The following is a 17,260-nucleotide window of genomic DNA, read 5'->3' as shown; positions in this document are numbered from 1 at the left end:
CTTGGTGAAACTGATACTTTTGATATCGTTCGTCTTGTGCGCTTCTGCTCTAGTATTGGCATCCTTAGTGATAATTAGTGCCCTCTGATTATTCCGCACATTTGATGGTGCAACATAGCCTTCCCGGTTTGGTGCCTTTTTTTGATAATTACTTAAGATTCTTTTAACAGGAAATATTGTATTTATATAAAGGTTTTTGCCAATACTATAATGATACTTTATATACAGTATATGACATACATTGAACTGAATGGTAATTATGTTTTTAAACCTGTCAGTAGCTGGAAAATTACATAGATTCACTAAAGAATATTGTGGCAATTGATCTATTATGTGAAGAGAGAGAGCATCTGTAGAATACCATCCAAGTTACAGCCCCGGTCCTGTGCCAGGTAAGTCCACTATGGGCTCACCATAGTCCGTGCTACGTGTTACTTTTTGTTCCGAGGTTACCTTGAGATGGTTTGGGGGGCTTTGAGTCCTCATGGCCCGGTCCTCGACCAGGCCTCCTCATCACTGGACTGGCCAACCAGGCTGTTGGACAGGGAATGACAGCTGAGTAGCTGAACCTAAAACAACAATATGCAGAATACTAGAGTAAAGTGAGGTTATTTCCACAGTGGCGGACAACTACGGAGTGTATGCCTATGCCGTCTACCTCTTCCTTATGACCATATGGTGGGGCCAGTCATGGGGAACCGCCACCGCCTGCCCCTACTCCCTCCTTGAGGAGTACGTCGAAGTGGGATCCAACCCTCTACACGTCGTCCTCAAGATCATCGCTCAAGTCATAGGCGGCTTAGCATCATTCAGGTGAGTGCTGTTGGTGCCACTGAACTATGTAATCATGTGTAATATATGGGACTCTGAGTTCTATTCTTTTGTATGAAGATGACAGTTTTCCTGTCCGATAAATTGAGTTATATATGGTTTTTGAAAATGTTAGTAATGTTAGGCATGTGCCAGAGTGAATTTCGTGGGGCATAAATTGAGTACAGTATAGTGTAACATTGGTGAAGCTATTGGTACATTACCCATACCCTTAGCTGATACTGAAGATCTGTGGATGGACGAGTTCTTCATGGTCGCTCGCAGTTTAAGGCCCACAGGACGCTTGGACGGGAAGTCAGCGGTTTGTCAATAGTCCCCCATTTATCCTGAGGATTTTTTCAAATGAAAAGGATAATGAAGCCTTACCTACATGAACTCCACAAATGGTCACAAGACTGGCAAATGCTCTAATATCGAAAAAAATGTGTAATGTACGTTTACGTGTACGTATTTGGATGATTAGTCACAAATATTTATTTATGATTTGTATTTGGAGTTTAGTAGTTTTTGTATATTAGTATAGACTTGGTTACAGCAGTCAGTTTGATGGCAATGTAGTGAAGTGTCATAGTATTGGAGACGAAGCCTGGATCATGGCAGCTGAGCGAGGCCGGGAATAGACTAACCTGTTCTCTCACAAAGAACGTCGCATTTCGCTGGCAGGTGTTACATAAGGCCAAAAATTGTCATACTAGAAAATGGAAGCGGCTCACAAATGTGACGCACTGTCCCGTTTTTTGTTTTGGGTCTTCTGGTAGGTTAGGAGAGGACACTTTAATTTAACTGTATTCTTGACGTTGGGAAACCTTAGGACGACGGGCTGGATAGAGAGATCGGATGCGGGGTGAGTGTGTTGAGCGTGGTGCTCTCCGGTGCGGAACGAGTGTGTGGAGGTTCGATGTGGCCAGAATCTGGCTGTCTGATCCATGTCGAGACTGTAGCCTCTTGAGAGAGAAGGAACTGGACTCCTCGAGTGGTACACTGTTGCTGGTGAATGTTTAAGATGTGTGGTATATCTAAAGTGTTTGTACTGAATCACTATACGAATTTTGACTGATTAACTGTTAAGCCACCCAAGAGGTGGCACGGGCATGAATAGCCTGTAAGTGGAGGCTCTTTGGAGCCATTACCAGTACCAATAGCTGATACTGGAGATCTGTTTTCTGGACGGGGTCTTCATGGTCGCTCGCAGTTTGTCCTGCAGGACACTTGGTCACCAGGTTGCAGTTTAATGTGCAAAGTGACCCTTTATATCTGAACAGAACAACCTCGGTAATTCTGTACCACCAGGATCTTCGTCCTTTAATAGGAATTTCATTTGTCCATCTGGAAATTTGAGGTGGAATTCTGGGCTGCAGTACTCTTTCTTCAATATAGTGAGATCAGTGTAGTTCGCAGGGCGGAATGAAGGGAACATAGCAGGGACTGTGTCTTCGTCCTCATCTTCGTTCGCAAGGCCATTCTCGTTGACGTCGGTGGTGGCTCTGGAGAGTCTCCTGGTGTCAGTTGTGGGTGTTTTGGGTGGTCCGTCGTCGTCTTCTGATGTGATGTCTTCGTTGGCCGGGGCAGCCAGGGTGGGTGGTGTCCCTGTTACTAGACTGTTTGTGGGGCCGGCAGTGACTGGAGGAGCTGGAAGGTCACCTGGTACCATCATCGTCGGTAGTTCATTTGCAGTGAGCAGCCGGTTGTTGGTGTGGATGCATAGGTTGACGTCGTTGCCTGCTAATTTGTCGGCGAGGTGTAGAGGTACTGGTAGCAGGGTGTTGGTAGTGGTAACTGCAGGCTTTGTTGGTGGTAGTGAGGGCTGCGGAGGCGTGGGACCAGGCGGTGGTGAGGTAGCAGCAGCTTCCCCGGGCATATTCCCGGGCATGTTGTTGTTGTTGTTTGTTTTTTAATTCAGCTACTCGGAACAAAAAGTTCCAAGTAGCATGGGTTATGATGAGCCTGTAAGTGGAGGCTCTTTGGGGCCATTATCTGTAGCTGATACTGGAGATCTGGAGATGGGATCCATGGACGTGCCAATCCAATCCAAGAGCAGGACTGCAGATGATTGATAAAGATTTCCCAGGCAAGGCCGGGAAAGACCTAGCGGGTTGGCTGGCTGAGATGAGGTTGAGGTAGTGTTTGCTGTCATCTCTTTTATTTCCTCCTGTTGGTGGAGACAGTCAGGTGAGACTGCAGTGTGTGGGGTCATTGCAGAGTAGGCAGCGTCGGTGGAAGGATCTGCAACATTGATGCTGCCGAAAATGTTGTCGATGCTACGGTCGGAGATCCATGCGCTGATATATCTGGCAAACAGTCCTGTCTGCCAGGTAGTGTTATGGAGGACTGAGGGCGAGGTCGGCGTCTAGCAGGGTGGTCGTGTTGGAGGCGGCGAATAGCTTCTCGAAGTTCATGTCGCTGTAGAAGAGCAGGTGAACACCTTCTATGGTCTCCAGGATGTCAGCCAGGGAGACATTTCCGATGGTAGAGACCTTTTCTAAGATCTCGGCTGTAGTGAGAACGAGGTCCTCTCAAAGGCAAACATTGACCAAGTGCAGCATGGTGCAGGTGTGCCCTGGACCATAAATGCTTGGGTCTGTGATGTGTCCTGTCTGTGTGACTGCTGGTGTGCTATCAAAGTTCCTCTTATTAGAACGCTTGAAGGCCACAGGGCTGACAACACTGCAAACCAGGCATGACGGAGATCTCATTGAAACTTTTAAAATATTGAATTTTTTTCACCTGATTTACCCGAGGGCCATTAACCCAGTGGCATCGACGAGGACAGGAAGCCGGCGGCTTGTCAAAGGTCCCCCCCCCCCATTTGCTTTGATGATCTTTTACAGAAATATTTTAAAACGCAACACAGTTTTGGCAGTTATGGCTTCGGCGGGTAGGAAGTTCCATGGGTTAATAACCCTATAGGTGAAAAAGCATCTCTTGTTCTCAGTCCTACATTGTGGCTTGTTGAGCTTGAAACTGTTGCTCCTTGTTTGTGTTACATCTGACCATCTGAAGACAATATCCTGATTAACATCCTCTAACCTGTTCATATTTTAAGTTTCGATGAGATCTGCCCTGTCATGCCTGGTTTGCAGTGTTATTAGCCCTTTGGCCTTCAAGTGTTCCTGATACGAGAGAAGACTTGGCTCTGGAATGACTTTTGTTGCCTGGTGTTGCACCTCCAGAGCAGTTATTAGCTTCTGAAAATGACATCTCCATGCTTGGATACAGTAATCCAAATGTGGGCACACCAGAAATTTATACAGTTGAACCATTACCTTCTTTTCCTTATAGTCAAAAGTATGCTTGATTATCCCAAGAGTTTGGTTAGCTCTTCTGACTGCTACCTTACCTTGAGGTTACCTTGAGGTGCTTCCGGGGCTTAGCGTCCCCGCGGCCCGGTCGTCGACCAGGCCTCCTGGTTGCCGGACTGATCAACCAGGCTGTTGGACGCGGCTGCTCGCAGCCTGACGTATGAGTCACAGCCTGGTTGATCAGGTATCCTTTGAAGGTGCTTATCCAGTTCTCTCTTGAACACTGTGAGGGGTCGGCCAGTTATGCCCCTTATGTGTAGTGGAAGCGTGTTAAACAGTCTCGGACCTCTGATGTTGATAGAGTTCTCTCTCAGAGTACCAGTTGCACCTCTGTTTTTCAACGGGGGTATTCTGCACATCCTGCCATGTCTTCTGGTCTCATGTGATGTTATTTCTTTGTGCAGGTTTGGGACCAGCCCCTCTAATATTTTCCACGTGTAAATTATTATGTACCTCTCCCGCCTGCGCTCAAGGGAGTACAGTTTTAGGCTCTTTAGTCGGTCCCAATAGTTTAGATGTTTTACTGAGTGGATTCTAGCAGTAAAGGATCTCTGCACGCTCTCCAGGTCAGCAATTTCTCCAGCTTTGAAAGGTGCTGTCATTGTGCAGCAGTACTCCACTCTAGAGAGCACAAGCGTTTTGAAAAGTATCATCATCGGTATAGCATCTCTAGTGTGAAAAGTTCTTGTTATCCAACCTGTCATTTTTCTTGCAGTTGTGACGGCTACTTTATTGTGTTCTTTAAAGGTAAGGTCTTCCGACATGAGTACACCCAGATCCTTTACATTGCCTTTTCGTTCTATGTTATGATTTGCCTGAGTTTTGTACGTGGTTTCCGTTTTTATATTTTCATTTTTTCCATAGCGCATGAGCTGGAACTTATCTTCGTTAAACACCATATTATTTTCTGTAGCCCATAGAAAGACCTGATCTACATCTGACTGGAGGTTCGCCGTGTCCTCTATGTTGCCTACTCTCATGTAGATCCTAGTGTCATCTGCAAAGGATGATACAGTGCTATAGGTTGTGTTCTTGTCTATGTCCGATATGAGGATGAGAAAAAGTACTGGAGCAAGCACAGTACCCTGGGGGACTGAGCTCTTCACGGTTGATGGGCTGGATTTTATTTTGTTGACAATTACACATTGGGTTCTGTTGGTCAGGAAATTGTAGATCCATCTGCCTATTTTTCCGGTAATTCCTTTTGAACGCATTTTATGTGCAATAACACCATGGTCACATTTATCAAAAGCTTTTGCGAAATCTGTGTAAATTACATCAGCGTTTTGTTTGTCTTCCATAGCATCTAATGCCATATCATAGTGGTCCAGCAACTGCGACAGGCAAGAGCGCCCTGTTCTGAAACCATGTTGTCCGGGGTTATGGAGTTGCTGTGATTCCATGTATTTTGTGATCTTACTTCCTAGCACTCTCTCAAAAATTTTTATGATGTGCGATGTTAGTGCTATCGGTCTGTAATTTTTTGCCTCTGCCTTATTTCCTCCTTTATGAAGTGGTGCTATCTCTGCTGTTTTTAGTATATCAGGAATAACGCCAGTATCTAGGCTTTGTCTCCACAGAATGTGGAGGGCCTGCGATAGTGGTTTTTTACAGTTCTTTATGAATATGGAGTTCCAAGAATCCGGGCCTGGTGCAGAGTGCATAGGCATACTGTTTATGGCTTCTTCAAAATCCAGTGGGGATAGGGTGACGTCTGATATATGATTTGATGTTGGTATCGTATCCATGAAAAATTCATTTGGATTATCAATCTTTAGTGTGTTTAATGGCTCGCTGAAAACAGAGTCGTACTGCATCCTCAGTAGCTCGCTCATTTCTTTGTTGTCATTGGTGAAAGTTCCATCTCCCTTTCGCAGGGGCCCGATACTAGATGTGGTTTTTTTATCTTGATTTTGCATAGGAGAAAAAATATTTCGGATTTCTTTCTATTTCACTGATGGCCTTTTGCTCTCTTTGCCTCTCCTGGGTTTTGTATGATTCTTGTAGCTTCCGTCCAATTGTTTCTATTTCTCTACCTAACCGTCTTCACCGTTCTTGAGATAGGGTGCGACTCTCAAGTTGTTCCGCAATTCGTTTTCTTCGCCTATATTGGGAACGACGTTCCCGTTCCAATCTGCATCTCTTCCTCATTTTACTTAGAGGTATGCGGTTTGAACATATTTCTAGTGCTACTGAGCTTATTTTTTCCAGGCACTGGTTCAGGTTTGCATTTTCTAGCTGTTCTTCCCAGTTTATTTCTGTGAAGTCCTGGTTTATTTGCTCCCAGTTTATCTGTTTATTATTGAAGTTGAATTTGCTGAAATCTCCTCCACCGGGAATCTGGACTGGTTTTGAAGGTCTACTCCCCATGGTTGTCATAACTTCAATTAAGTTGTGATCTGAGTAACAGGTATTTGTAATCATTATGTTCCTGATCAATTCATCAATATTAGTGAAAATGAGGTCCAGCGTGTTCTCCTTCCTAGTTGGTTCTACTATTTGCTGGTTTAAGGCAACTGCTGCACCCAGCTGTTGTGCAACTTTTAGCGAGTGCCGGATTTTGACTCCAAGATACAGTACTTTTCTTCATCAATCTGCTGTAATGTAATGCTATTAATTTGGTAGTCGTGGCATGGGTTGTTATGCCCCACATGCATGGTCTTGTATTTGTCAATAATAAAAAGTATGTCCCAGTCTTCTGACCATTTGTGGAGCTCGTATAGATCTCTTTGTAAGGCTTTAATACCAGTATCATTTCCCACTTTACCATAAATCTTTGTGACCTCTGCAAATTTGATGTGATTTGTAATATTCTCATCTATGTCATTGATGTATATGACAAAAAGGGTAGGTCCTAAAATGACCCTTGTGGCATCTCACCACTTATCACATTACTCCATTCAGATTTGTTTCCATTTAGCACAACCCTATGTTTTCTTTCCTTCAACCATTGTTTTATCCATTCTAATATTTTGCCATTTATTCCATGGATCTGTAATTTCCTTGTCAGTCTTTCATGTGGTACCTTATCAAAAGCTTTAGCAAAATCCATGTATACTACATCCACCGGAAGGCCTTTATCTGAGTAGCTGGTTACCATTTCCAAATATGTGAGCAAGTTTGTAAGGCAAGATCTGTTTTTAACAAATCCATGTTGTCTATTGTACAAGGCTGTTCACTGAAAGATGGTGAATGATTCCCTTCCTGAGGATTCTCTCCATGAGCTTGCAGATGTGTGATATCAAGCTGATCAGCCGGTAGTTTTCTGCTGAGCTCTTTCTGTCCTTTTTTTAAAATAGGAGTGACATTTGAATATTTCCAATCTAGGGAGACTACCCTTTGGTCCAGAGATTTTGTGAAAGGTAGTTTCAGCGGTAGGCATAGTTTCTCTGCCAGTTTCTTTAAGACTTCAGATTGGATTCCATCCACACCTAACCCAGGTGTGGATGGAATATCCGGATCAAGTTAGATGATGTTGATTCGGATATTTTCTTCAGAAGATCAGATGTAACACAAACAAGGAGCAACGGTTTCAAGCTCAACAAGCCACAATGCTGGACCGAGAACAGGAGATGCTTTTTCATCCACAGGGTTATTAACCCATGGAACTGCTTACCCTCCAAAGTCGTAAATGACAAAGCTGTGTTCAGTTTTAAAATATACCTGGAAAAGATCATAAAGGCAAATGGGGGAACCTTTAAGAAGTCGCCGGCTTCCTGTCCTCATCTGCTACATAGCCTTCCCGGCTTGGTGCCTTCTTTTGATAATTACTCGCTCACTTCCTGTCCTCGTCAAAGCCACTAGGGTTAGTGGCCCTCAGGTATATCAGTACGTACTTACCTATCAGTGACTGGAGGCATCTGGCCTTTCTGTTTATGCCACACCTACTACTCTTGTGCTGTACTTGTTGTTATAATGTAACTGACGTTCAAGTTGTTTTGTTGAATCTGGCCTTAATATTGTGTTCCACCTGTTGACACTAATCGCTTGACCACTTCTAATGTATGGGGAAAACTGTAATTTATTTATTTATACAAAAAGGTACATAGGTGTGTGAAAGTACACTACACATTGTAGTTGTCACACCAACATTCATTGATGTTTTTACATTCTTCCAAAGCCACTAACACGCATAGGGTTTCGGGCAGGCCCTTAATCTAACAGATCAACTAAGATGAATAGGTACATTGAAACAAAATTTGATTTTGACACATAAGTATAATATAAATTGGTGGATGTGATTACACTCGTGAAGGTGCTTGTCTTAAATATTAATATTAGGGGAGTAGGTAGCAGAAGATACAGTGAGAGTTTGAAGCACAAGATAGGATAAAAATAATTATTGGAAGCTAGTTAAATAATTTAAATAACAGAAGATCTGAAATGTGTTAATGTAGGACTTAAAGCAGAAAGTAGCGATAGATGCTAGTCATCTTGTGTGAATAGGTGATGAGAGTGTTGTTGACCTAAGCAAACACCATTAGAGAATAGAGCGAGATGAATGTTTAGACTACTAGCAAGTATGTCGCCCATCTGGAGATATGATGGTTGTCCAACCATCAGTTACCATCCTGATTCATCCACTACCGTTGCTGTTCAGCTCCAATTTAATGTGTTTACTTTGTAACACCATAAAAGGATTTTGTTTAATATTTTACATACGAGCTAAGTCACACAGGATATCGGTGGCACCTGTTTGTGAGCCCTTAGCAATTAAGAAATAACACCTTTTCGAGATTTAATGTTCACAGGTTGAGTAGGGGTCTGGTCGTGTGAGGTGACCTCACTTCTGCTAAGCTGTTAATTGCAGACTGGTGTCTTGTGTTGTTTCCATCAGACAAGCCGCTGTCTAGGTGATAGGTAGATAGTCATTGGCTATCTCCTTGTAGACTGAGCTCCCAGTTACCCCATAAATACCCGTGGAACTGTACATTTGAGATACAGATGGAGAGAGAAGCCTCACTACACCATAGGTTCCAGTAGCCCAGGCCGGGTGGGGACTGTGTCTGTCAGCCGTAACCCCCTTCCCCCCTCCTTCCCCTCTCTATCAAACTTAATCTCAAAGACTTTGGTGAGTGAACTTGTAAGGTGACGTATACAGTATTGTGATTTCAACTTAGGTGTTGTGTGATTTTCAGGGTTAGTCAGCCATAGGTGTTCTCAATTTCTTGTGTGGTTACTCAAATTTGTGTTTTTTTTTTTTTTTTTTTTTTTTTTTTTTTTTTTTTTTAAGATATATACAAGAGTTGCTACATTCTTGTACAGCCACTAGTACGCGTAGCGTTTCGGGCAAGTCCTTAATCCTAAGGTCCCTGGAATACGATCCCCTGCCGCGAAGAATCGTTTTTTCATCCAAGTACACATTTTACTGTTGCGTTAAACAGAGGCTACAGTTAAGGAATTGCGCCCAGTAAATCCTCCCCGGCCAGGATACGAACCCATGACATAGCGCTCGCGGAACGCCAGGCGAGTGTCTTACCACTACACCACGGAGACTGTATTAATCTTGACATTTGAATATCAGGTGATATGGTTGAATTATGATACCCATATGAGTGAATATACAATGGCAAATATATAATTGATTAACTTGCTTTTTAAATTGCCACTAATTGTGATCCCTAGGTCTTGGATTTTGAAAGCTAGAATGGAGAGCACTCTGAAGTTTACTGGCTTAAAATTTTGACCTAAAAAATCTTGGTTATATGAATTGCACATGCTTACAAGTAATACGTGTTAACATCAGATCATATTGTTGTGCAGACAAGTTCCATTCCTTGTCTTATAAATAACTAACTTGAATGGATGGTGACAGCAACCTTCTATCTTCCTACTATTCCAGCACTCTTACTTTCTACTCTTCTACTTTCCTCCTTGATCTCATTTTCTCTCATTCTAAACTTTCCATTTCCTCTGACTACTCTTCCTCACTCCTCTTTACCTCCCTCACCATATGAGCACTCTTTCTTTTTTTCTTCCTTCAATTTCAGATATGTTATAACTTTTTAAAATATTTACAAACTAAATCATTTAATTGTATACATTTAACACTTAGCCATATTTATGAAAGCAATAATCAAGTGCAATAATGTATTAACCTTTTTTTATTAGTATCTCAATGTTGATAAAACATAGTTACCCAGTCTTGTAATTTTCGAGATATGACTAGCATGGAATATATCATATTACTTTATCAGGATAAATGCATTGCAGGTGGGTGAAGTAGATCTATATACTATATTACTGTCAAAGTACATACGTTGCAGATGGGTGAAGTACATCTGGATGATGGAGCTGGCACAGACCCATATAGGCCGAGGGGTCGATGACTGTAGTGCTGATCTGCAGGTGCCTGTCATCTTCGGTTTCCTAATTGAATGCCTCCTGACCTGCGCCTGCCGCATCGTCTCCAGGGCCCTTGGCGAGATTGAACCCAGATTTGCTTCGGCTATTGACTCCTTTTTCTCCACCTCCATGGTCGTGCTGGGTGAGTGCTCTGTGTAGTGAAAGTTGGGTTCATCTAATTACCCAAAGTTACCCAAAGCTTCCTAGCAATATGTAAATAATAAAGAACTATGATATATGTACTCAGTATAATGTTGGTGCTCAATGTACAACACGAAAAAACATATTTTTACTCTGAAATAATATCGTTTCATCTAATAATATGATTTTATAATGAAATTAGACATTATTTCAGAGTAAAAATATGTTTTTTCAAGTTTTACATTCAGCACCAACATTATAGTGAGTAAATATATCATATTTCTTCATTACGTATGTAATGCTAGGCAGCTTTGGGTAGCTTTGAGTAGATTTGGGTAGCTTTGGGTAATTAGATGGACCGGTGAAGGGTAGCCCACTTCAGTGTCACTTAGTTCAGTTAGGCCTCCTCCCCTGACCTCATTACTCTTGGTCTCTTGACTATTCTGCCTCACCCCCCCCCCCCTCCCTTACCCTTTTCTGAATATAGTTACTAGTAAGCAGACAATAAGTTACAATAATGTGGCTGAAAATTAAAACCCCCAACCCAAATATCTGAAAATAAAAGAATTGATTAAGTTTCAGTCTGTCCTGGACCATTATCAAGTAGCCTTGAAAATAGTCCTGGATAGACTGAAATGTAGTCGATGCTATTATTTTAAAGTGTTGGGTGTAACAGTTGCTAATATCACTTCGATTCATAACAGTAAAAACATTTTTCTTCTGTACAATGCAAATGTTTACATGATAACTTGTACAGTAATTTAATGTACAGTATAGTATTAAAAAGCAAATCTTGAAATACCTGTCAGTGGTAGTTTTAATGGAATGATAATACAGTACGTACATAAAAGTGTTAACAGGTTAACTTTTATAATGCTCTACATGTTTTTTTTAAATTTAACCATAGTCATTCGTAACACTTTAATAAAGTCACATGTTAATTCCAATAGTCACTTTGATTCCATAATTATTCCTTGGAAACGACTTGAGGAATCTAGTTTAACTTAAATGTTTTATTTCAGCCTTCAACTATTCTGGCGGATACTTTAACCCAGTATTGGCAACGGGGCTGAAGTGGAGCTGCCGCGGCCACACCAACGCCGAGCACATTATAGTGTACTGGGCTGGCTCCATCCTGGGTGCTATGTTGTCCATCAGGATCTGGAGCACAGGCATAGTCAAGAGTACTCTTGTTGCACCCTTCAAACCTAAGGAAGAATAATTGAAATTCAAGGAGAAATACCAAAGAAGAAGAATTAATATTCCAGGAGAAATACCAAGTAAGAAATAGAAAGATGCATGTCTTAAGATAACTTTAAAGAAAAAAATAAAGCCACATTTTCATGTAAGTTTCAATAGACCTTTGGGTAAGAAAACAAATGTTGGGTGAAACTGTTATGCAAACAACAATTTGTGTTAAGTCAAGCAATTATATTGCCGTTTCTCATAAGACTGTGCTGAGGTTTCCTAAGGTAGTAGAGTGTAGTAGTTAGTGTACCTTAGTTTATACTTAGATCACATTGCTAGTGACCAGTATGGGTAATACAGGTAGTTTGATATATGCATGAAGAGTTGATCTATCATCTAGAGTTCTAGACTATGAGGACATAAGACGAGGACATAAGACATAAGACGAGGACAGTTTTAGTGAGGAAATAATTATATTAACCTGTTTGGGTGGCAAGCTTCATGTTCTCTCTCCAATATTTGTTCTTATTTTATATTATACACCACTGGTTTTGTTACTTGTTATCAGTGGTCAACACATGTGTAAACTTAGTAATAATTCATGACTACTTTTTAAAACATTTCTAGTGAAATGAACATGTACATATATATAAAAATGTAATGTACGGTATTGGGGGTTGTTCTGGACCTCAAAATGTTATGCCTTCACAGAGTGAATTAGACACTTGTTTATTTGAAATTTTATATTGCATACTATAAATAGTACCATACAGGTTATGAATGGCGTACAAAGAACATTTACAGGGCTGAAACCCGAATGTTATCAAATGTCTGTGGTTGCTACACAATGAGCCATTGCTGGTAATGTCTTAAAAGCTCATGAGATTTGGGTTGTATCCATATTATTGTATTCATCCTTTTTAGTTAATAATGCTGCATTTGTACCTTTTGTGGACTAGAGAGATCTTGGCCATTGTGGAAGGTTTGAGGGGAGATGGCTCCCAAGGATCATTAGGTCCAGGGGTAATTTTCCTCCACTTTTAGAGTCAGGGCTGTTAGGATATTTGCAGCACAATACCACAGACTCAGTCTTCCAAGTTTGGCTTCCAGGTTATTTCTTTTGATAATTGCTTCTAACAGTGGTAATATAGGGTCACCAATTTCCTACACAAAGGCAGCCCATCCTCTGGTTTAGATAGTACAGTACTTATAGTAACAGTTTGGACCATAGTACAAATATTGACATAATGGACAATGAAAATTAGAATTTGGTTCTATTGAATTTGCACAAACCGAAAAAGTTTTGTATTTGTTGCTAATAAAACCTAACCATTCTAAGTCGTACTATATAGTATGGCTAGTACTATATAGTACGGCTAGTACTATATATGCATATAGTACATATGCACTAGATTTTGGCTATGAATATTTGTTTGGTTTTTAGCTTATTTTTCTGGACCCCTTAAGTGAATAGTATTAAATTCTACTAATTATCCATTATGTCAATACTGTGGATGTACAATGGTCTACACGGTTACAAGAAGTACTATCTAAACAGGAGGATGGGTTACATAAGGTAATCCAGTTACTCTTAACATTTTGTATTACTGGCAACTTTTGATGTAAAATGTAGTCAGTATGGAACTTAACTACCACACAAGTTAGTCTGCCATTCATTTTGATATAATAAACCAAAATACAGTAATGTTTTGTCTATGCAAAAATGTTGTTTATACACAATCATTATGTATGGAATGTTACGACTTAACTTACAAGTCTTGATACATTTAGTGGTAGTGCTATTATATAGTTGTTAAAACATGCCTATTATATGCAAATGGTACTTAAGACTTGTTAGTAATGGAATCAAACCACTTGAATCCTGCCATAAAATAATTCCTCTTTATAAGTCTTGCCAAATAGAGATAATACATTAATCTGCACCGTCCATATGAAATGAACTTCATCAAGCAAGCTCTAAGAATGCTCAAATCAAATGTGCAACAGTTGTACCAAATATGCACAAATTATTGACAATAAATTGCATGTGTCAAGTATGCTAGTTATTGCATTGTAGTACACACCTTGAGAACTGGTATTTCCCAGCCAGCACCACAGGCACATGGTGTAGAGAAAGCTGGAATTCAATTATAGAACCACTTGAAATGTTGACTGATAATGATGAACATTTCATTGAACAGATAAATGTTAATTAAGACAATTGTATGTCAACTAAGATTATTTAAACAAGAATGTGTTAGATTTTTATTCAGGTATTTGTTAACGTTCATATATCTAACAGCAAATTTTAGGGAAATTTAATAATACAGTAAGGCGTGTGACTGCTTTTCTGGGGGGCAGGTACAAATTTCATCCATAATCACTGCTGTAGAAATTACATTTTTAATCCAAAGTATTAAGCATTATCCAACAAATTTAAAAAATTATACAGTATTATACTTGAAACACTGTAATTAGTAGTTATATAAAATAAGTATCCTGTATTTATGTTGTAACCTGACCCTATGTAGTTTTTATATATTAATAATTATAAAAATTCTGGATGTAATTTGTATCTGCTCCACAGAAAGGCAGTCACATGCCTCTTTCATTGGGTGGATGGCCTGGGAATGCTATCTCGATGGTTTGAGATTGTTTTGAATGTAGAGACAGTATTGTTACTGGTGTTGTGTGAATTCCAATGGTTAACTTCATTTTCACTGCAATGATACATATTTTTTTCTGTTTTACAACTAAACTTCCAGCCCAGACCAATGCCAAAGGTGTTAATGTTCTGTATATACAGTACACTAAGGTCTCTATTGGAAACTTTAGGATGCCCGGATCCTTTGGTCTTGATGTAGATCAAAGGATCCTAGCATCCTTGGGTCTACATTATCCTGATTTCCCTTGGACCATAAGGATAATGTAATCTTTCATCCTGTAATCCCAAGATCTGTGTTGGTATTACAGTTCTGGTATTGTTCATTTGATAGTATTGCTTGCTGTTGGAACTGTGTATAAATAAATTAATTAATTTTATTAGTGAGAATTGGGACTGGTGGGATTTGTGGTTCTCTTGTGCATGTCACTCACCTGTAGTGAACTGTGGTAAAATTAACTTTTTTTTTTTTTTTTTGTGCAGGAAGAAAAATCACGCTTAGAATGAGGGTACTTGCTTATTAAATATAAAATTTTATTAATATAAAATAAATTTATAAATATTATACAATATTTACAAATGTTAATTAAATGTGCCTTTATAATTAAATTTATAAATGAATGGATTTACCATTGTTAATTACAATTTGCATGTATCTAGCAATCATACATTCTTGCCATAATTCATCTGAGCAGTGTAAATTTATGCTTGGTAAACATTCAGCAAGTTCTTAAATAATTGTGCTAGATAAGCTACCGCAGTTAAACCAGCGTATCAATTTGGGGGTTCCAGCAGTGCACCCCTACATATGACACAGGAGTGTAGCGAGGGAGTATTATGTCCGAAGTGTCCACCCGAGTCCACCAGGCGGCACCCCCTGCGTAAGGATACAAGGATAAGCAGGTCTTGGGAGGTGGGTGGGTTTTTGCTTGTGGTGCGGGCAGCGACTAAAGATGAACAGAGTTTGGGACCTCTGCTGCCCATGTTCAAGTACCCCGACTTTTTTTGCGCGCGCCACTTGACGCAACTCGTTAGTCATGTTTTCTTCCCAAAAATATTTTTCTTTTTCCAAGCAGTGTCCATATTTGTTAATTTATTATTGTCTTGGTGAGAACTAATTGTTGCATTTTTCTGAATTATTTGTGTGTTTGTATGTTGCAAGTTTATTATTTTGAGGACCTTAATGTTATTAATATTTGCTCAAATGTTCTGCAATTATCAATTTGTGTGCACATACTGTGGTGCCTTTTACAAATGTGATTTTTCGTTCTACAGCTTTAAAAATTGTCAGTTGTTAATTCAATGATGGTTCTTATGTACTATATGTCGTTAAAATGTTATAAATGTTAACTTTTCAAAATGATGATGGTATAAAATGCATATCAAAATATTGACAATTACTGTAGAATATAAAGACTGCTGAAAACATTAAAACCTGCTTGTTAATTTGTTATGGTTGAAACTTATGGTTTTTATGGTATAAACAAGAATGTAAGAACCCTTGTATATATAAATAAATAAATAAAAATAAAATAATATACTGTTGGAAACTGAATTTAGAAACCGAGTCTTATTTCCACTGAAGATTAGTGTCAAAACTGAAGCTTTCAGATCACTGTAAAGCATTTGTAACATTTAAAATATATTTTTGGGTAGGATTTAGGTCTTAAGCTGGCTTGATGCCTTCTTTGATAAATACTGAGGTCTTAAGCTAGGCACTGGGGTCTGTGTTCAGTGCTTACTATGTTTTTTCCGTAAACAATTGTCTGCCAGTCGTATAAAGGTCCATGTCCCCCAGCAACTGCACAAGGGCAAAACAGTGAAGGAATAGTCCCTGATCATCCCACATTGCATCAAACTCGAGTACATCTTGTAATTGTTTAAATACTTTAGGAATATATACAGGGGTACCTTGGTTTAAGAGTTTAAGCCGTTCCCGAGACAGCTCGTAACCCGAAGCTAATTTCTCCATAAGAAATACTGTAATGGGAAATGAATTAATCCATTCATGACTACCCAAAAACCTCACTTCAAACTAAATTTTATACCTAATTCATCAAAATCTACACTACAAAACTATGTTCAAGTTATTACTTACCATTGTTGATGAATGCTGTAGGCATATGGAAGATGGTGATGAGGGGGGAGGAAGTGAGGTGTTACTGTTTGGAAGGGGAGTCTCCTTCTATTATAACATCTGGCAGTGAGGACCTCTCTGGGGTACATTCTCTGGCACGTTTTGCCTGCATACCACTAGGTCCTGGTTGTGGCTCGCTGCTCGATGTTCTCACAACAAATCTGTCCATGGAAGATTGTTTTTTCCCTTCTTCACAAGATGTCTCTGTAGTGAGGCATCACATTGTCATTGAAAAGACTAATGCAACGACCTACTACAGCTTTCTCTGGGCGAGTCTCTTCAATAAAAGTTTGCATCTCTTCCCACATCTGACACCACTTCCTAAAGGTTGCGGAAGGGACATTCGCTGCTGCCTCCTCCTCCTCCACTGGAGAAACATCCTCAGCTGGGTCTTCTTGCTGTTCCTTTTGAAGTGCTTGGAGTTCTTCGGTGGTCAGTCCTTCGTTGTCTTCTTCCACCAACTCCTCCACATCATCACCATCCAATTCCAAGCCCATTTGCTGGGCCAGAGTAACAATGGGCGCATCATTTACAGGCTCAAACCCCTCAGTCTAGTTCTGGTATACATTCAGGCCACAATTTTCTCCAGCCAGAGATCAGGGTTCTTTGAGTCACTTCTTGCCAGGCTTTGTCAATGAGTTTTAAAGAACTACAAAT

General features: G+C 40.1%; 1 protein-coding gene across 8 annotated transcripts in view; it reads left to right on the top strand.

The window, feature by feature from the left end:
- The window catches only part of AQP (aquaporin), a 71,720-nt gene extending 55,691 nt beyond the window's left edge, over window positions 1-16,029 (top strand). For all 8 annotated transcript variants that reach the window (XM_069317505.1, XM_069317502.1, XM_069317508.1 and 5 more), the window contains 3 exons: window positions 621-813; window positions 10,397-10,617; window positions 11,639-16,029. In XM_069317505.1, coding sequence (XP_069173606.1) covers window positions 621-813; window positions 10,397-10,617; window positions 11,639-11,838 — 614 coding nt within the window. In that variant the 3' untranslated portion in view covers window positions 11,839-16,029. The remainder of the gene's footprint in view (window positions 1-620; window positions 814-10,396; window positions 10,618-11,638) is intronic.
- The last annotated feature ends 1,231 nt before the right edge of the window (window positions 16,030-17,260 follow it).

The sequence above is a fragment of the Procambarus clarkii genome, chromosome 88 (assembly GCF_040958095.1).
Source record: "Procambarus clarkii isolate CNS0578487 chromosome 88, FALCON_Pclarkii_2.0, whole genome shotgun sequence".
NCBI lineage: Eukaryota > Metazoa > Arthropoda > Malacostraca > Decapoda > Cambaridae > Procambarus > Procambarus clarkii.
Note: the sequence above shows the minus strand (reverse complement) of the source record. Positions and strands in the feature narration are given on the sequence as shown.